This window comes from Pyricularia pennisetigena, chromosome 2, assembly GCF_004337985.1.
Source record: "Pyricularia pennisetigena strain Br36 chromosome 2, whole genome shotgun sequence".
In the NCBI taxonomy this organism is placed as follows: domain Eukaryota; kingdom Fungi; phylum Ascomycota; class Sordariomycetes; order Magnaporthales; family Pyriculariaceae; genus Pyricularia; species Pyricularia pennisetigena.
In genome coordinates this window covers 6,665,944-6,685,928 of record NC_043741.1, presented here as the reverse complement: position 1 = coordinate 6,685,928, position 19,985 = coordinate 6,665,944, and the positions used below count along the sequence as shown (strand labels likewise).

The 19,985-nt window shown below is 51.0% G+C and overlaps 6 protein-coding genes across 6 annotated transcripts; 3 read left to right on the top strand and 3 right to left on the bottom strand.

The window, feature by feature from the left end:
- Positions 1-2,383: 2,383 nt before the first annotated feature.
- Positions 2,384-4,142, top strand: PpBr36_01876 (uncharacterized protein; the record flags this gene model as incomplete). Its single annotated transcript, XM_029889060.1, has 6 exons — positions 2,384-2,563; positions 2,688-2,713; positions 2,818-2,897; positions 3,032-3,456; positions 3,682-3,766; positions 3,877-4,142. The coding sequence occupies 6 exons, from the start codon at positions 2,384-2,386 to the stop codon at positions 4,140-4,142; spliced, it is 1,062 nt and encodes a 353-aa protein (XP_029752594.1).
- Positions 4,143-4,379: 237 nt separating this feature from the next.
- PpBr36_01875 (uncharacterized protein) lies at positions 4,380-5,691 on the bottom strand (the record flags this gene model as incomplete). Its single annotated transcript, XM_029889059.1, has 2 exons — positions 4,380-5,237; positions 5,326-5,691. 2 exons carry the CDS (start codon positions 5,689-5,691, stop codon positions 4,380-4,382), a joined length of 1,224 nt encoding a protein of 407 aa, XP_029752593.1.
- A 963-nt stretch (positions 5,692-6,654) lies between these two features.
- Positions 6,655-8,645, top strand: PpBr36_01874 (uncharacterized protein; the record flags this gene model as incomplete). Its single annotated transcript, XM_029889058.1, has 5 exons — positions 6,655-7,367; positions 7,455-8,037; positions 8,117-8,407; positions 8,479-8,579; positions 8,639-8,645. 5 exons carry the CDS (start codon positions 6,655-6,657, stop codon positions 8,643-8,645), a joined length of 1,695 nt encoding a protein of 564 aa, XP_029752592.1.
- Positions 8,646-12,026: 3,381 nt separating this feature from the next.
- Positions 12,027-15,802, top strand: PpBr36_01873 (uncharacterized protein; the record flags this gene model as incomplete). The annotated part of the gene is made up of 13 exons (XM_029889057.1): positions 12,027-12,300; positions 12,464-12,556; positions 12,666-13,146; positions 13,256-13,330; positions 13,408-13,585; positions 13,709-13,879; positions 13,958-14,378; positions 14,486-14,671; positions 14,905-15,156; positions 15,249-15,273; positions 15,342-15,419; positions 15,519-15,609; positions 15,707-15,802. 13 exons carry the CDS (start codon positions 12,027-12,029, stop codon positions 15,800-15,802), a joined length of 2,421 nt encoding a protein of 806 aa, XP_029752599.1.
- Positions 15,803-16,767: 965 nt separating this feature from the next.
- PpBr36_01872 (uncharacterized protein) lies at positions 16,768-17,311 on the bottom strand (the record flags this gene model as incomplete). The annotated part of the gene is made up of 2 exons (XM_029889056.1): positions 16,768-17,146; positions 17,229-17,311. The coding sequence occupies 2 exons, from the start codon at positions 17,309-17,311 to the stop codon at positions 16,768-16,770; spliced, it is 462 nt and encodes a 153-aa protein (XP_029752598.1).
- Positions 17,312-18,833: 1,522 nt separating this feature from the next.
- On the bottom strand, positions 18,834-19,732 carry PpBr36_01871 (uncharacterized protein; the record flags this gene model as incomplete). Its single annotated transcript, XM_029889055.1, has 3 exons — positions 18,834-19,077; positions 19,182-19,517; positions 19,638-19,732. The coding sequence occupies 3 exons, from the start codon at positions 19,730-19,732 to the stop codon at positions 18,834-18,836; spliced, it is 675 nt and encodes a 224-aa protein (XP_029752597.1).
- Positions 19,733-19,985: the final 253 nt, after the last annotated feature.

Sequence of the window (19,985 nt, the reverse complement as noted above, 5' to 3'; positions counted from 1 at the left end):
TGCAGTTAGGTCAAAGGACATGCCTCCATCCGCCGACTACTCCCGTTCCAGCAAGTAGGTTCCACAGAATACAATATTGCTTCCATATTCGATTATGGACTGGCATCTTTCTCTACGCAGAGTCACCTTGTTTTCGAATATCAACAAGTATATTGACAAAGAACACCGAGGCAAGAGAGGGCTAAAATAAAGCACATTATACAGCAGGCAGCGTGGAAAAGACAATACACAGATACCTCATTTCGTCCAAATAATTGCAAAAGCAACTGTTCAAAGATCACCGCGATCCAGTCAACAAAGGGCCATAGCTATGTCGATCTTGTCGGAGTACATGTCCTTGATACCAATGATAAAACCACAGGCACTAATATCAATGGGGCCTTGCTTCCAGCCCCTAACAATGGGACGCAGAGCCGTATGGTCTACCGGGGTCCGGGACAGGCAGACAAGTGAGCTGCACTTTCAAAGAGTAGCCACGCAGAGACCACAGCGCGGCTGGTCTTCAATGTTCAAGGAGGCCGCTAACAAGAGATTCGCACACATGTGCCTACACTACAGGGCAAAAACACAAGCAGAGGCGGGTGCCTGAGAAGTCAGCTTAACTGTAGCGGTTAGGCATTTATATACGCAAGCCCAAGAGTCAAAGACAGGGCTGGCAACAAACAACCCAGGGAAAACCAGTCTTGATAGACACCGAAAAGAATACAGAATCAAGAGCTTATGACATGCTGTCTGCAGATGTGACCAAACAATATGGACGATCGCCACTATGAGTGTGATACCAAGACGGCTTAGGCACAGACTCATCAGTCACCAGGCATACTGTTGGCAAAATCCTCGTACAAAGACACAAAAACCGAGTGCTACAGGATTTGGTTGCGCTTTCAAGTCGTTCTCTGCAGCTCATAATCGTCGATCCGAGTGTTCTGGGAGGCAGTGGGAAAGCAGTCACAGCTTCATCACGCGACAAGGGGCCTGCAGAAACAGCACCAGCACACCAGGACAAGATGTAGCCGCAAACTCAGCTTCCTACTATATATCCAAAGGCCCCATAAAAAAAGCAGATAGGTCATCTACCTGATCCCAGACTTGCAGGATTGCAAGAGTCCCCCTCATACCTCTGACATGAATAATCTACTGGCGCTCCATGTATATCATGGTATAGACAGCTAATAATCTGCTCTTGGTATTAGTTTAACGAACCAAAAAGTGATGCCACAGCAGTCATACTCACACCAGCACGACATTGATAGGCAGAACCAACATTCCGTGTCCATGGCCTAGTAGGGGTTACACGAACCCACGAACCCCACGAGCCTCTGGCATAAAAGGCTTAGTCTCGTGCCGACCTGTTGCGCGACATTATACAGGAACTGGATCACTTTGAATACCAAGGGCAGCAACATCGCTAGATGTGACGAACCGGAGTGGGTTGCCTTCTATAACAGTCTCATAGCGGCTTGTTAAAGGAATTTCGGTACACCGATATCACAAAAGCTTTCAGACACCAACCTTGCAGTCACTGACGCACACGCATAAATGTCATTCGTGGTTAGGGGCCTGACAAGCACATTTTACGGGCCTATTGGGCATTAGGCGAGATCGGAATCCTGATCAGTTAATGTCGCTCGGTTGCCCGAGGCGGGACGAGGCATGATTATGGTTGTTGGAACTATGAGAAAAATTCCAAATAGTCAAATTAGTCAGCAAGGGGTTTTCTGCTCATATCTCCAGTACATTATCTGACCAGGTAGGTGTAGAAAATGGTACTGCAACCTATAAAAACTCGAAACCATGTAGCGCAACCTCAACACTAAACCCCACTGCAAACCAAGACTTGAGAACTTTTTGGCCGATAGCGTTTCACAGACTTGATCTGATCTGGAAATCGTCTGTTTCTTGATTGCAACTAAGCAAAAGAGTACCTTTCGGAGCTTCACACCTGAACTTGCTAGCTACTACCCCCGGACAACCCTAACCCTCTTGTTGAGACACCCCCAAGTACGCCACCGGCACATGTTGTACCGTTCCATTGGGGGCCGAGGCTGTTCTTTTTTTGTTTAGGCGGGACATTTTATTCAGCACAATGCGCTCGGATGGGGCCAAAAGGAGCGACGGCGATCTGGGGTCGCGCATTTGAAGTTCGATCAGGTGGGTGGGGGTGTTGGAAACAATTGGCGAACGCTTCATCCTTTTCACGCTTTAACAACACCAAAATTGATGGTAAACTGCTTGCTGTAATTGTCGGACCCTGAACGTTGCGATTAATATAACCCCTGCGTTGCGAATAGGGATTCGCGCGACTTTGTTAGATTTTTTTTAGATTTTTTTATATTTGTAATTCGTTTCTTTACTTATCTCTCGCAGATCTAGCCCCCAAAAAATGTCCGAGAAGACGAACCCGTACCCGACCGTCCAAGAGACGCTCAAGCATCCGGCCTATCCGACGGCGATATGGAAGCTGGTGCCGCACAAGAAAGGCCATGCGACCGTCGCCGAGGGCCGTGGGGGCCCTTTTAGGATCGGTTGGGAGATTCACGGATCCGGACCTACCAAGCTCGTTGTAAGTGGTTTTTTTTCTGAGCCCAGGGCTTTGTTTTGTATTGTTCCGCAGAATCGCAGTGATGGGCAGGATGCAATGGAGACATCTCCCAGGAACGAGTTTACTGAGACGAGGCAACTCATAGATGATTATCGGTCTTGGATCCTTCTGGTGCGTTGGTATCCACCTTTTCTTTCACCTTGATCTGGAAGTCTGTATATTAGATGGGCGTCATGAAGGCTGACCAGTAGTATGCTGCAACCCCCCGGATAAAGCGTAGCTTGGCAGTGCCAAACACTCTACTTTGGCCACGAGAAGGGTGACCAATATTCGGTCCTGCTAATCGACAACAGAGGTACACGACACAAAGAGAGCAAACCCATCACAGTAACCCCGACATGACATGAAGAAAAAAAAAAAGAAAAAAAAAACCACAACTAATACATTTCTCACAAACAATCAAAACCTGGGCCCCCCCTTCTCAAACAGGCATGGGCAACAGCGACGTCCCGCTGATGCGCTACTCGACCTCGGACATGGCGCTCGACGTGCTAGAGGTGGCGACGCACGTCGGCTGGACCGACCGCAAGTCGCTGCACGTCGTCGGCATCTCGCTCGGCGGCATGATCGCACAGGAGGTGGCGTGCGCCTCGCCCGAGCGCCTCGCCAGCCTCTCGCTGCTGTCGACCGCCGCCGAGATCCGCAACACCGACTCGTTCCTCGTCAACCTCCAGAACCGCGCCGCCCTGCTCATCCCCCGCGGCATCGAGGTCTCGGTCGGGGGCTCGGCGAAGCGCATTTTTGCCAGGGACTGGCTCGAGAAGCCCGACGCCTTTCGCGTCCCGACCAAGGACTCCCCCCGCGTGGAGATGCCAGAGGGCGGAGAGTATTTGAGGTTTGATAGTAACTATCAGGTACGTGGTTTTTTTTTTTTTTTTTTTTTTTTTTTTTTTTTTTTTTTTTTTTTTTTTTTTTTTTTTTTTTTTTTTTTTCACGGGGATGAATCAATGATGCACGGAGGAGAAGCAGCCATAGTTTTCTCTTCTTCTTGCTTTTGTCTCTTTGGGAAAAATCCATATAGAACAGTTGACTAAATGATTTGTCATACTTTCTAACACGCTTTTCTCACCACGAATCAGCGCTTCGTGGCACAGGAAATGCACAAACGTCTCGACAAGGAACGTTTCGGAAGCACGGGATTCGTGTTGCAGCTCATTGCAGCGGGTACGTAGATCCCACCATCCATCCATTCACCCACCAAAACAAAGCATCCCCGGGGGGGTTACTTGTCTATCCGAAGCAAAATACCACAAAGGCTGACTAGGAAACAACAGGCTGGCACTACAAGAGCCGTGAGCAGCTGTCCGAGATGGCAGACGCCGTCGGTAGGGATCGCATCCTGGTGCTGCACGGCACCGCCGATGAGATGATCAGCGTCCCGCACGGCAAGATACTCATCGACTTCATCAAGCCAAAGACTGGCGTGATCCTGGAGGGTGCGGGCCATGGTATCCCGCTTGAGAGGACCGAGTGGCTCAACTCGCTCCTTGAGGACCACTTGCAGTCCGTGTTGCAGCTTGAGAGCTCATCGAAGCTTTGAGTAGGAGGTATCAAGGCAAAGAAAACAGGCAGTTCAGGTCGACAGGACAATTTGAGAGAACCTTACCAAAGGTGCTTCAGAGTAGCAATGCAATGTGCTGTGATATTCGTTCAAGTTGTAGCGAACAGAGGTGGTTTAAATAAAATAAAAAAAAGGCCGAGCACAAACTTGATCTATCTCATTTGTCTCATATGATATAGTTGAACTGGGTATAATTATTGTGTTTTTCTTTCGAGATTAGAGAGAACTTCCACCCCAACCATCTCGTCCCCATCCATATTGTTGATTGATGCTATTTCCAAAACCGCCCATTCCATAACCCACCCCACCGGCAGCTTGGGCAGTCATCAAATCTTGTTGGTTGAGAACGTCTGTACTGCGCGCCGTCACAGCGTTGAACATTGCCCTCCCCCACACTTCTAGCATCTGATCCTCGGTCAGCGAGACGTACTCCTTGAGCCCGTCGCTCCGTATGCGCGAGAAGGGCCACTCGACGTAAACGCAGTGGAACTTTTTGGTAAAAAAATACAAAAAGGGCCAGGTGAATATCCACAGGAAAGTAACGTAGCAGACGATGCGCAGCCACGTAAACCGCCGCCACTGGTTTATCTTGTTACTGCTGAGGACCTCGACCTCGGTGCCAAACGAGTCGAACGTGATGCTCACGTCGCCGCTGTAGCCCGTGCTGCGGACGATGGCCATGGCGTTGGCCTCGAGCCGCGCGACGTCCAGCCCGCCGACGCGCCGCTCCACGACAAACGTCTTGCGGCCCGCGAAGCTGGCGCAGTACCGGTGGCACCACTCCTGCAGCGTCGGCTTGGGCATCGCCTCGCTGGGCGGCTCCTCGACGCCCTCGACCTTGGCCGGCATGGGACCCTGGCGCGCCCGGACCGTGCCGCGGGGCACCTTTTCGTGGTTTTCCACGGTGCGGATCCAAGAGAAGGACTGCGGCGGCGACGTCTGGCCCGGCCGGGGCTGCCCGAACAGGAAGCCGTGGAGGGGGACGCCGACGTTGAAGTCGGTGACGGTGACCGTGTAGGTCTCGGTGCGGCCGTTGGTTCTGCGCGTGCGCCTTTCTCGGTGGGTTCCGTGGACCTTTGAATGCCGTTAGCTGGTGTCTTTTCTGATGCTTGATTTGTTTTTGTGGTTTCAACCAGCTAGAAAATCAGGAGTTTAACCATACCTGCATGTAAAAGCTTGGTGGCTTTTGCGCCCAGATTTTGATATTGGCCTCGAGAAAGTCCGGATCTCTATCTAACCTCATGTCCATGAACGACTCGGCACCATCCTTGGAGCTGACCGCGAACGGCTGTATTATTTCTGCATCGGATATGCCTTGGCCTTGCGGATGTGGTTGAGCAACGGCTTGCTGCTGGGGTTCCGGGACAGAATCGTAGCTTGGCGGAACCCCTGCTCCGGCTGCTTTGGTTTCTGACTTGACGCCATCCGCACCGGAATTGCTGCTTTCGGAGCCCCCGACGCCCGCCGTTGGCTGTATCTCCATCTGCACTGAATCATCCTCCTGTGGAATTTGCTTAGATGACCCCATGGTAAATATTCGCCATGCCCCGAATTAGTGCGAAGGTGGTCTGTGTCCTGCAATTGTTGGCTGTTTGATCGCGTAAGTAAGGGTATTATTGTGCGAAAACGCCTCCTTGTCAGCCCGTATCTGAAAGCCGGAGGAGACAAGACAGATATATATGGTGACATCTTGGCTGCCTGATGGCGGAGCGCTGAGAACCAAGGGGTTTAGTGCTGTTGCCGAGGCTGATGCATCGCCCCAAGGTGAGAGCCGATCGTTGTCTTTGCAGCCTGGGGTAAGCACTTTGTTTTTCGGGGAGGCATGGCGATAGGCCGCAGCACCAAGGTAGAAAGTGGCAGTGTGATTGTGTAATTTTGATGTGGATTTTAATTTGCTGGCGGGAAACCATTCGAAATCTTGATGAAGTGGCTGAATGAGGAACAAAATGAGTGGCAGTTATGCCAAGGTTAGGAATGAGCTGCAGGCTCGGCATTCGCCATGTCGAGTCCACTGCTAGGGACCTGACGCCCTACTACTTACTGTACACCGGCGGTCAAGGTTAGGGACCTGCTAGCGGGGATATTATGATAAAGAATATCTATTTTCTAAGTTTTGCAGGACCATGCATACTACACATAAATATGCAATACTCCCTTATCAGTGCAGTATAGTATACATAAAATTTGAGCCAACTCTGTTTATGGGAGGCTGGGAGCAAGCAATGCTGGCCTGCTTGTTGATGCAGTCCAGGGTGAGCCAGTCCTCAAGCTCAAATCACCTCTTTAGTTCCCCATATTTAATAACCCCTGCCTGCTCCCATTCACGTCCCGCCATGCCCCGCAGCATTTCTTCGCTGGCGCAAGCGCAAGCAAGCTTCCAAGCTCCCTCCAAATCGCCCACTCCGACGACAAAAGGCAATTGCCGAGCTGTTTGGGTAACACGTCACATAACACTGCAGCGCCATAAAGAGCGTGCTACTGTTTCATCGCCATGTCTTCCGAATCCAAACCGGTCAAAGACCCCGCCGAGCCGGCGACCGACCCTGCCCCTGCGACGGCCCACGATTCCGAATATGAAGACGAGGACGACGACGAGCAGCCCGGAGCTGCAAACACCGCCGCGGGCTCGAGCTCAACTGCCGCCAAGAAAAAGAAGAAGAAGTCGAAGCGTCAAAAGCTCAAGGATGCAGTGGGCGTCGGCAGCAGCAGCGGCAGTTCGGCCCAGTCCGACGCGACCAAGGCCCTCGGCGGCCTGACGCCCGAACAACTGACCGACCTCCTCAAGATGAACCCGGCGCTGGCGCACGAGCTCGGCACGGCGCTCAGCGCAGCCGGCAAGGACGAGGCGGCCGCCATCGACCAGCTCAAGAAGCTGAGCCTGCAGGAGATCATGACGGGCCTGGCGGCGAGCGGCAAGAACGTCAAGGACATGGCGAGCTACAAGTTCTGGCAGACGCAGCCCGTGCCAAAGTTTGGCGAGGACGAGCGCGCGGCGGCTCAACTGCCGGATGGGCCCTTCAAGATCCAGACCGTGGATGAAATCCCCAAGGATGCGCCAAAGATGATGGAGGGCTTCGAGTGGTGCTCGCCAAACCTTGAGGATCCGGCAGAGATCACTGAGGTGTACGAGCTGCTCAACGGTCACTACGTGGAAGATGACGAGGCCATGTTTAGGTTCAAATACTCGGTTTCTGTGCTGAAATGGTGAGTTGGTCGACGTCAAGGTCGGACGGACCCGAGGCGGCACGTGGAGGCCCGAAATTTTGCTAACTATCCTATCCTACTTTGAAGGGCAATGATGTCCCCAGGCTGGAAGAGGCAGTGGTGGGTCGGTGTGCGCGCGACACAATCCCGAAAACTGGTGGCCTTCATCTCGGCGATCCCGATGAAGCTCCGCGTCAGGCAAAAAGTCCTCGACTGCGCCGAGGTCAACTTTATCTGCGTGCACAAGAGGCTCCGCTCCAAGAGGATGGCACCGGTGCTGATCAAGGAGGTCACGCGACTGATCAACTTGGAGAACATATGGCAGGCCATTTACACGGCCGGTGTCGTTCTGCCCAAACCCGTCAGCACATGCCGCTACTTCCACCGCGCGCTCGACTGGCAAAAGCTTTACGAAATCGGCTTCAGCCCGCTGCCTGCCAACAGCAAGCCCAGCTACCAAGTTATGAAGTACAAGCTCCCTGAAAAGCCATTGCTCAAGGGCGTGCGCGAGATGAAGGAGAAGGATATCCCTGCCGTGCAAAAGATGTTGCACGAATACATGAAGCGCTACGACCTCGCGCCGCAGTATGACGAGACTGAGATGAAGCATTGGTTCCTTGACACGTCAGAACCTGGTGACGAGAGGGTCGTCTACTCTTATGTTGTCGAGGTATGTCCTCTTCAAAGTGCTTTGCAGTCAAGTTCTCCGGAACGAAACAGCCCACTAAAATCATCATTTTCGCGCATAGGATGATGACAAGAAGATCACCGACTTCTTCTCCTTCTACTTACTTGCGTCCTCGGTTTTGAACAACCCCAAGCACAGTGTGCTGCGCGCCGCCTACATCTGGCAGTACGCTACCGACGTCGCGTTCCAGGAGCCGTTTGACAAGGCGGCGCTGAAGAAGCGTCTGAACGAGCTGATCAAGGACATGCTCATTCTTGCAAAGAGCCACCGCTTCGACGTCATGAATGGACTTTCAAGCCTGGACAATGGATTCTTCTTGGAGGAACAGAAATTCGGCCCTGGAGACGGACAGGTGAGTTCTTCGCTGCTACCGACAAGGGGGAAATCATGGGCGTCGACTAACATGGAATCATGTATACTCAGCTCTTCTACTACCTTTTCAACTACCGAACAGCACCTATCGCAGGTGGCATTGATGCCAGGAACGAATTGACTGGAAACGGCAGTGGTATTGGCTTGAACATGTACGTCAATCACAGACCCTCAACGCACAGGGACAAAGCTAATACTGATGATTCAACAGGTTATGATCGGACTGGATCAGACAGATCAGCCATGATGCACACTGCAGTAGGCTGAGGAGGGAAAGGTGGGAGCGAATGGATACAGCTGTCTCGCCTGCATGATGGATGATGGAACTTGGGACACTTGTTAACTTCGACAAAAGTGATTATGATTGGCTTACAAAGCGCGAAGCATGGTGGATCGGAACCATGGGATCCGTCGTACCGCCACTATGCTACGTCAGGGTATGTATGTATCCTGGCAAATGGCGTGTTGGTGTCTTTTACCAGTTATAGGAACGCGGGCCCTTACAGACCCTGGCCCACGTAGCTATACCCACATATTCAAACATCGACGATAGCTTCAAGCTTCAATTTAAGGCAAAATGGATATGTTGCGGAAAACATCATTCATGCTATCTGAGCCACCCGTGCTGTAATTTTTAATATATTTCAGGGTGGAACAAGAATGAACAAACGTAGGGCGTTTCTCGACTGACTGGTGTTTGTTGGGGTTCTTGATCTTCAGTGCCCATGCATCATCAGGTAAGAATTAAGCAAGCGACATGATGCATAAGGAAAGGCCATGTACTATTTTACTGTAGAAGAGATGTTCCAGGGCTCAGTTCTGGAAAACATTGTGTAATAGTTACTCTTGGTGACATGCTCGCTAGCCCTCGCTGTACACCCAGATCGGATCGCGTACGGCAGACAGACTTACGCAAGTTAGGGTAGCTTTTGCGGGGCGGGGGAGGAGACCCTAGCCCTGCCTGCCGCGCCCAGCGGGGTCTTGACTAGATGCCCACTGGCATCGTTCAAAATGCCTTTTTCTGTTCCACATCTGGTGCAACCCGACGATGATCGGCAACTACCCGATCGTGCCAAGGCCCAACCGGAGGAGAAACAAACAAAATAAAAAATAAAAATGCCTGCAAGAAGAAGAAAAAAAAGCTCCGACTCCCCCGAGACCTTTCTCTTGCAAACCACATTTCCGAAAGATAAAAACAAAAATCCACCCGTCTAATCTACAAGCGACAAATGCCTAGACGTGTTCGGTCGCCAGAAATCGGTTTCGCTCAGCCTTCGCCATCTGATGGGTAATTCTTTTTTTTTTTTTTGTCTCCTGCATTGGTCTTCCGTGTTGGCTGCGCGTCGTGATGTTAGAATTCGCCACGCCGACTAATACGTACGTACTTACGTACGTACGTGCGCTTGCATGACCCGGCCTCTTTCTCTTGGCTTCTCTTGCTGCTACATCATGTTACAATGCTTGCACAGTCCCAAATAAGGTAGGTTCTACGTTGAAAAGAGTGGGGGGGTCTAATTATTGCCATCTTGTCAGATGGACAAAATCAAGCAAAAAGCTTCCCGGGACAAAAGCACAGTGGCGTCACCCTCAGTCAGTCGCAAGTCGTGCTGAGAGAGAGATGGCAATTTGGCGTGTCTCGAGTATGTCTGGGAAAACCACATCGAGGCAAAAAGTCCACGGTGTTGATTTTTAAGCAAACACTAAAAGAAATGTGGACATATCTGTTGGACAACCAAGCGTCGATCTTGTTCAGATTGATAAACAGTGCTCCGCTATACCTGACCTGCTTCAGAACTCGGAAGGGGTTCCCGTTGATGGCCCGGTAAGCACGACAAAAATGCCGGGTCATGCTGGGAAAAAAAACAAAAAAATTCGCCGTGTCTCTTATCTAATGAACCATGCGAATATCAACAAAAAAAAAGCTCCTTTCCTTGACGTTTTGGGGAACTGACGACGCTAGCCAACCACTGGTCTACACGGCAAGGATTTTGCATCTTTTTGTCGCACCATTCCACCCCGCATCAGATGGGAGAGCGCGAGCCTCAGCTTTCTCCGTTTCACTCCATCCTAGTTTCCCAGGCCTTCCCGGGGAAAGTTTCAGCAAACTGAGCTCTGGTCTAGTAGGTAGCAGAGTTGCCTCAGCTGGTCTGATGTTTTTTTTTTCTCGTCATTTTTTTGTTCTTTTTCTTGTTGCTGGCTTTCGTTGTAAGCATTGTGCTTCCTTTCGCCTCATGTAGTAATGACAAAGAGCAGGTCACGCCTAATCCTTCCACCTGTCCTTGAAGCTATGATTTGCATATTGGGATTTGCACGTCGTCCGCAGGTCGATGGTTTTAGTTTCTTGTCAGCGCTGCAGAAAATCTATCTCATGAAGATCGAACAAGCAAGCAACGCCCTTGCTTTTTTCTGATGCTCAGGGCCAAGGCGGGAAAAGAAAAGGCCTTTGTGATTTCGGCACCACTAATTACTGTACTATGGCAGGTTTCTTTTGGTCTCAAATTTTCAACGGCTTCCAACCCGCCTTGCTGCTGATGCGAGAGGTCCAGCTCAACCTTTTCGTGTACAAAATTAAACCCCCCCCCCTTGGACATTAGTGATGGGACGACTCGTGAAGTTAATTTTGCTCAGCTGTAAAGAGTGCAAAGAGAGAACAGAAAATGCTAACCACACATGCCCGACGTTTAGTTCAGGGACGACATGAGCCGATACACCCGCTCGCAGGAAGACCCAGGTTTGGGGTTAGGTTGCTGATTGGCGGATAGAGCCGTCTCCGGGGGGCAGGGGGGTTTGCCATAACCTTTTTGCCTGTTTTCAGCTTCTGCCCGTATGGTACGTTGGGTACTGTTTTTGCACAGCAACCTCCAAGGGCTCTCTTTGCTTCATGGTCTCTGTTTCTGTTTCTGTTTCTCTCGGTCGAAGCACAGGATTGGATAGCAACTGTTGGCTATTACAGGCAAGCTGGATCGACGGACCCCGGACCCGAAGTACTAGACCCTGCCAACCTCCCACTTTCACTGATTTCCAACCCTTATGAATCCTATGCTTGAACTGATTTTCCATAAACGTGTTGCAACAATGCCACTCGAGGTGCTTGACATGCAACGATCTCATGTTCCGGTGTGGGGATGGACGAAGCGTGGGCGAGGAACTGGGAGCCGAACAAAAACAAACCATGTCAACATAGAACACACCCCCTATGCATGCAATATGGTTTTTTCTTCCCTTGTCCCTTTGCTCGCGGTCCACACAAACCCCAAGCCTGGTCCCCAAAAGAAGAGATGAATCGATCCCGTCTCTTTTGATCAGTTCTTCATAAAGAAGATGTGCTTTCCCACACCCAAGTAGCCACCTTTCCAACAGTTCATTTGCTCCCTGCTTTTTGCATGTTCCTGCAGCGCGGTGAACAGATGGACACGCATTCCTGGAGTTTCCTCAACGCACTCAAGACAGAGAGAAACTAGCCACGCCAACACACGTGATCCCAGGGGACGACACCACCTTTACCGTGACGACATATATACATATATATATATACACAATACAATACATATAGAGCCAACAAAACACACAAGCAGATACACACACACAGCAGAGTCAACATGGCACAGGAACCACCAAAAGTCACCGATCTAGGTGTGCCCCTGGAGCAGGTCTCGGAGGTCCGGGAGGTGGGACCAGAGCCGGAGGCCATCACGCAGGTCAGGCCGGTGCGGGCCAACTCGGAGGCCTCGAGCTTTTCGGAAATGGAGAAGAAGTCGAGCGCCACGGTAGAGGTCAAGCACCAGGAGAGCACGAGGTCCAGCACAGACGTCGAGGACAATGGCAGGGAAAAGGTCTCGGCAAAGATGGAGGTGGTTGCCCTGAAGGCGCTGCGTAAGCACTACCTGCTCTCTCTCTCTCTCACCCATTGGCGATGGCCTCTTAGTCTCTTCTGTCCTTTTAGGAGTGTGCGTTGGTGGATGGAGCCGGCCGCACTTTGTGTGGCATTTTTTGTGGGTTTGGTCTATTTGAGTGCTATACTGACAAAGCAGGGCAGACACCGACGATGACCCTACACAAAATCCCTGGACATTTCGGGCCTTTTTCTTGGGCCTCACCCTCGCCGCGTTTGGCGCCAGTCTTGCCACCAGTAAGCCCTGACCGGTTTGCTTTCGAAAGCGGTAGACCTCCGAGTCTCGCCTTTTTTTTTGCCACCGACGTTAGAAACTGACACGCGAGCCTCGCTATCACGCACGCAGTCTTCCACTTCAGGCCACAGTCGATAGGCATCAGCATCACGTTCCTGACGGTGATATCCTACGTCTTCGGCAACGCCATGGCGAAGTACATACCGTCCCGGGGCCGCGTGGGACGGCTCCTGAACCCGCACAGCTTCAACGCCAAGGAGCACCTGGGCATCATCATCATGGCCAGCTCGGCGTCGTCGACGGCGCACGCGACCGACGTCCTGGCCGCCCAGAAGCTCTTTTACAACATCGTGCCGCACCCGGCCGTCGCCATCATGCTGCTCTTCTCGTCGCAGCTCCTGGGCTACGGGCTGGCCGGCTACCTGCGCGAGAGCCTCGTCTACCCGACCGCCATGATCTGGCCCAGCCAGCTGCCGCTCGCCTCGTTGATCGAGACGCTGCACCGGAACAGGACCGAGATGGCGTCGAGGTGGAAGTTTTTCTGGATTATTTTTTGGGCGATTGCCGTTTATGAGTTTTTCCCGCAGTACATGTGAGTTTTTTTTTGTTCTCCCTTTTTTTTTTCCGGACTGGTGTGCCGAAAAAAAAGAAAGAAAAGAATTCTGGACAGGTTTTGATAATATTCGTTGCAATCGTTCCAGTACTCCGGTTCTCACTGGTGTAAGCGTCTTCTGTTTGGCCCAACAGAATAACCATATGTTTACCAACATCTTTGGGTAAGTTGATCTTTATTAAGAAATTTCAAAACTATATACTTGCCAGAGTCCTGACATACTTGACTATCTGAAAACAGTGGAGCGGCTGGCAACGAAGGTCTTGGAGTCGGCGCGCTTTCGTTCGACCTTCAGTACATTGGCGTTGGCGCCTTTTTCCTGCCCCTGAAGATGATCACAAACGCCTTCATCGGCTATATTTTGTGCATCATCTTGTTCATCGTCTTGTTCTATCAGAATGTGTGGAATGCCATGCAGGTAAGTTTTTCTTTTTCCTTTTTTTTTTCCTTTTTTTGGGACCAATAAATGGATTGCATTGACGGACGCGCATGTATAATCGGATGTTGAATGGTATGTTGACGCCTGGTTCGCCGAACCTAGTTTCCTTTTCTCAGTCAACAGCTCTTTTCAGCAGACTCCAACTCTACGCACTACAGAATTTACAACCAGTCTGCAATCCTGAATTCCAAATTGGAGCTCGATGAGGAAGCCTTGAAGCAGCAAGGCCTACCTTTCTTTGCCGCAACACATGCGTCACACCTCCTGACAACCGTATGTATCCATGCCCATACTCGTACCATAGGTTGTCCGTGTCTCGTGCAGCAGCAACTAAAGAAAAAAAAAACACAGAACCTTGCAACCGGCGCCACCATCTTGCACATCATCCTCTACCACCCCCAAATCGTCAAGTCCGCCATGGGCTGGGGAACCCACAGCTGGCGACGCTACTTGGGTTACCTCAAGAACCCCAAGCAGCTTTTCAAGTACGAGGAAAAGACCTTCTCCACAACCGAAGACCCGGCAAATCTGGACCCGCACCACCGCACCATGCTGCAAAACTACAAGGAGGTGCCCAACTGGTGGTACGGCATCTGCCTGGGCAGCTCGGTCATCGCGGCCGGTGCTTGCATATACTTGGCCGAGTCGACCCTGCCCTGGTACCTCTTCCTCCTCGCCATTCTCATCGCCTACTTGTACGTCGTCTTTTTCGGCGCCTTGTCTGGCCTCTTGGGCTTTCATGTGCCAATCGGTTCGGCGATACAGCTTCTGGGTAAGAAAGTCTCGTCTCATGCATGGTTTTTTTTTTGTTCTTTTTTTTTTACCATGCTACAACCTTTGGGCTGGAATTACTAACACAGTTTCTTTTTGTCTCTCAAGGTGGCTGGCTCAACCCCGGGAAACCTTTGAGCTTAATGTTCTTTTCCTTGTTTGCCTTTACAACAAGCGGACAGGCCCTGTATCTGGTCAGCCATCTGAAGCTGGGCCAGTACGGAAAGTTGGCTCCGAGATGCACCTTCACTTTTCAGGTGCTTGGCACCGTCGTCGGCTGCATATTGAACTATGGTAAGTGGCCATACCACTTGCTTGCATATCCCCCAAGTCGCGAGGTCGTCTTGATGTTGCGGCTTGCTAACTCGGTGTGTGTGTGTGTGTGTGTGTGTGCAGCATTGATGAGTTCGATAACGACGGAGCAAAGAGATATCCTGCTCTCCATCCAGGGTGTATGTTTTTTTTTTTCTCCTTTTTGTTCTTCTTTTTTCTCTCTACCACCCTACAGACACCCCAAATGGAAACAGTCATTAACCTTGAGACCCTCTCTCAGACCAACATCTGGAGCGGAACTCTGGTGCAATCTTTCAACTCGAACGCTATTTCGTTCGGTGCTCTGTCCAAGTACATGTTTATCGGCGGCACGTACGCCAGCGTCGTCTACGCCCTGCCGCTCGGCTTCCTGATACCTTTGCCGCTGTGGCTAGCCGGCAAGGCGTGGCCGAAATATGCCAAGTCCCTATCTTACATTGTCACACCGGTCATTTGCGCGCACCTAGGTGAGTCTAATAAGGTCGATTGCTGGACCGTCGATACAATTTCTTGTCCATGGTTCGACAGGTCGCTGACGATGAACTTGTGTTATTTGTAGGCTTCTTGTCCGGAGGTATCAACTCGTACGTTATAAAATTCTCTTGTCCTGGCGATTGATCCAATAGGCATTGCTAACCCAAAATGTCTGCAGGAGCGTTTTTATGCACTTTATCCTGGCCTTTACGGTCCAGTTCTACGTGCGCAAGAAGTACCCTGCGTGGTTCCTCAAGTCAGTATTTACTCCACCTTCGTCCGGTACCCGTTGTGCAAAAGAAAACGGTGGTGATTATTGTCAGACTAACGGGCCTCGAATCTTTTGTTGCAACAGATACAACTACCTGCTCGCCGCTGCACTTTCCGGCGGCTTGGAGCTCACCATTTTCTTCCTTACGTTTATCTTTAACGGCGCCGTGATGAAGGTACGTACACCCCCGGAAAAAAAGAAAACAGTTGGTCTGAATCTTTGTCCTGTCTGAAAAGCTAACATGTCGTGCTCTCCTTTTCCCACTCCTGCAGCAAATCCCCATGCCCAATTATGCTCTGAACCCAAAGGGGAATCTAGACTACTGCATGAGAGATCCGGCGTTGGCCGGGGCCAGGGGCGGGCATTAGTGGGTATGAAGGGCCCGTGGTTGCGGCTCAATGTCTTTTTTTTTTCTTCTTCTTTTTTGCTCCCCGTTTCATTTTTCCTTTGTCAGTCCTCCCAAAAGTTTATAGAGCAAGCGACATGTTGTTTTGAATTACCGAAATTTCGGCTTTATTGCACGAATTCCCCCATAGTCATGGTTGAGGAATCTGGAGTGATTTGCATGCCAAAATTACAAAGCTTCACAACATCTCTCTGCGCCGAGATGCTTGCGGGGTGTTACAAGTACTCAGCCTGTTCTGGAGCCCGACACGGGTCGTTACGGAAACCCTTCCGCTACCCTGAACAGCTGAACAACATGGAGTGACAAGCCGCGCCAGGGGGGTGCTGCATGTGAGATCCCCGGCTGACAGGAGATGAGGTGGTCAAATTTAAGGGCTTGTTGCGCATATCAATTCCTCTGTAAGCTTGTTAGGTCCCTCGAGGCGCTGACTGGTCAACATTGTATGCAATCAGGGGTTATGTCCTACGGCACCATAGGTGTCATCCTGCCGTTCAAGAATGCGATTGAAAACAGGATTATTAATTATCCTCTTGGCATAGGTGCAATTCTTAGATGCTGAAAGGGCGTTTAGTTAGTGTGTCCTATTTGTATAAGAGCCCCTTGAAACGCCAAGATTCCATGGTAGCGGACGTTGAATCCTGTGAACTGACGGGTCTGGAGAATAGTATCATGGTTCACAAATGCAGTAAATATGACAAAAGCATTGGTGTGGACCCTGTCGTGAAAGACACTGGGTAGACCGGAAAGACGTAATGCAGAAGAAATGAAAGGGAGTATTTATATATATAAGTCATAAAAGCCTACATGGGCCAAGGTATAATTAAACAACAATAGCGCCAAACAGCGCAAAAAAGAAAGAAAACCCGCAGCTCAACTCCCTCGCCAGACAAGCAAGAAAAGTACGTCTCCCCCCAAGCTTCAACCTTCTTACTTGGGCATAACCATGCCGGGATTCTGCTGATAGCCCTGAGCGAACTGAACATCCTTCCCAGGCTCGCCCAGGCGCCTGCGGGCCTCGTTGTCGTGCTGGATGACGGCGCAGCAGCCGCACCAGAACGAGATGCAGCAGTCTCCGAGGCCGGAGCCGGCGATGCCGAAACGCTTCCGGATCTCCATGCGCTTGATGGTGATCCAGAGGCAGCCGACGCCCAGGAAGGTGACGCCCGTCATGATGAGGCAGTCGGCGTTGACGCAGCTGTAATCGCGCAGGGACGGGTCGTCGAGCCGCGCCGTCGTCTTGCCCATCAGGATGCAGGGGCAGCAGAAGCTCAGGCAGCAGGAGCTGCAGGGGGTGCAGTCCATGAGGCTTTTTTTTTCGGTTGGGAGTCAGTTTGGGAGGTTCGAGGGCGGCAAGGTGAAATGTCATTAGTCGGGGCGAGACTCCTCACCTGCTCTCCCACTCGCCTTGTGGCGGAGGGGGTTGGTGTGACTGCATGTCCGGTTGGGGCTGGTAGCCATGCTGTTGGTCCATGATGATAGAATGGGGAGTTTTCCTTTTCTCTGTCTCGGATAAAATGAATGCAGAAGAACGAAATGTATATATGTATGTGAAGCAAAGTTCACGAGTTGCGTCAAAGTGTCAAACGATGGTATGAGATGAGTAAGTAACAAAAAATGACTCTTATGACACCAGGAGATCAAGTCAAGACGGTGACAAAGAAAGAAAAGAGACAAAAGGAACTTATTCAAAAAGGATGAAAAAAAAAAGCGTCGAGGAAAGCCACAGCTGATATAAAACAAGGCAAGACGTACAGTCAAGTAACTGCAATGTCGAGATAACTCAGCCTAACCAACAGAAATAAACAAGGGCCCAGTCTAGTCCAGTTTCATCACCACCAACAAGTGAAGGTAAGATGAGGATGAGCCAACAGGATGCAGGCATTCCAGTCTGCGCCGCGCAGCCCTTGCTCTTTCTTTATGTACATTTTTTTTTTTTTTTCTCTCTCCCTTCCTGATGTCAGCTCTCACGGCAGATGGTCTTTTTTTTCGGCCCCTGCCCTGGTCGCTTCATCAGACGGGTTGCTATCAATGTAACCCCCCTTGTCTTTCAGGCGGAAAGCATCACAGAATACTACCGCATTGATGCTTGCGTTACCCTCTGAGTGGATAATTATCGTGCATTTTGGGTCGTACTCTTGGGCCAAACCGGGTGCTATTTTGCTGTGGGCTGCGGTGGATCAAGGGTCCAGGCTCGGCTTGCACATGCCGCCTCGGGGTACTTGTCTGGCCAAGGTATTGAAACAGACAACACAAGAGTTGCATGATGAAGGGGTGGTAAATGTGGCGGTTCCATGATTAACGAGCGAAATGGTCGAGTATGGGAATAAAGATGATTGTGTTGTTGCGAAATGTAATTTGCAAAGCGAGCAGGCAGGCAGACAGGCAGGCAGGCAGACAGGCTGTACCTGAGTGTGCCGTCAAAGTTGTTCTCAAAGAGGATCGTCATCCATCGTCTCACCCATCAGCTGCGGATGCACAACCATGCATTTGGATCTAAATTGGATTGGTGCAAGGGTGAGCTTAAACTTGAGGTCGTATTTGTGTACTGTATGTACAGTAGTCCCGCTGCTGTGGACCTTGAATGAGTTGGCCTTGCCTCTCTCTGTTGCTAATTGTACCAAAATACCTAGGGCTGAGACAGGTACCCGGTCTTGGCACTCGATCATGCCGACCCGAGCATGATGGAAATGGACACTTGTTGCCAAATTGTGAATTTCTACCGTTGTTGATCATTGAAGGTAAATGCAAATGCACAGGAGAGAACCCGGCGATTCACATCCTTCTTTCTATTTTGGGCTTTTATCGCACATGAGTGTGGACAAGCGACCAGTGATGCAGAGAATAGACGGGTGGCATAAACCCTGCTAGCTTCCTCAAATCATCTCACATCAGGCAAGCACATATTAACCTTTCGGACTTTGATGATGCATCATCCTTCCCATCCCGACGGAGCGCGATTACATCAGCGCCACTCCCAAGCATCCACCCTCAGCTCAGCCACACGTCAATCGGGCCACGACCTTGCTGAGTATCAGATAGTCGGGAGCCCTCGTCTCCCTGCCGCCCCGGAGCACCCTCGGACGCGGCGATATGTCGTCAGTGACAAAGCCCATCTGCTCGTAAAATGCCCTCGCGGCCTTGTTGGAGGTGAAGCAGGTAAGCATCACCTTGGTGATGGGCGGGAGTGCAGCTGCGATGTTGCAAAGGTAGCCCATCAGCAACGTTCCGAGGCCGCTCCTGCACCGGGGTGCCCGATTGATCAGTAAAAAGAGACACAAGAAAAAAAAAAGGGGGTAGAGTCCCCCAAATCGTTTGCAAAACATCGAAATCATAGTTCATACTTGCGGACCCGGTCGAGCAGGTGAATCTCATAGCAGTATACGACGGGTTGGGCCTCCTCGTACGTTGGCATGAAGGACGTAAACGCCGCGATGGCACCCTCGCCGTCCCTGACCAGGATATACCGCAGGCCCGGCGACCTCATCTCGGCGAGCTTGGCGTCTCGGTCCCAGCCCATGCTCGAGTTGCGGTAGTCCTGTCCGCTGGTGAAGTCGATCATGTCGAGGCACGAGGTCAGATCCGATTCGGTCATGGCCTCGGCCCGCACGAGGACCAAGCCATACTCATCCCCCGTTTTTGCGTGGCGCCATGTGCTGGTCCAACGCGCGTGTCCTCCACTGCGCTGCCGGGAAGTCGGTAATTAGGTTGTGCGTCTCAGTGATGGGGGAAAGAAAAAACCGGCTACGGATCGTCCAAAACTGTACCCACGGGTTCGCGCGCAAAACAATCTCACTCACGTCAATTGAATGTAGGTACTCAGAAATTCTTGATCGTCTTTTCGGTTGGCCTTTTCAATTGGATCTGTCTTTGCGCGACTTCTTCTGTTAAACATTGTTCTTGTGAATGGGCAAGAGTCCCCAACAATGTGACTTTCGAGGAGTGATTTGTGGTGATGGCTCCGCCTGGAACAACCATCTGTGGTGGATGGATGCTTGATGGCATGCGCTGAAGTCACTTCAATTTGGTCCGGCCGAAATTTCCCTGAACTTCCTCATTGTCGTGTGCTCCCGACGAAATTCACGCATCATTCCTTAGCAACCACTGAAACTTCAAATTGTAGAGATTTTTTTTTTTTTTTTTTTTTT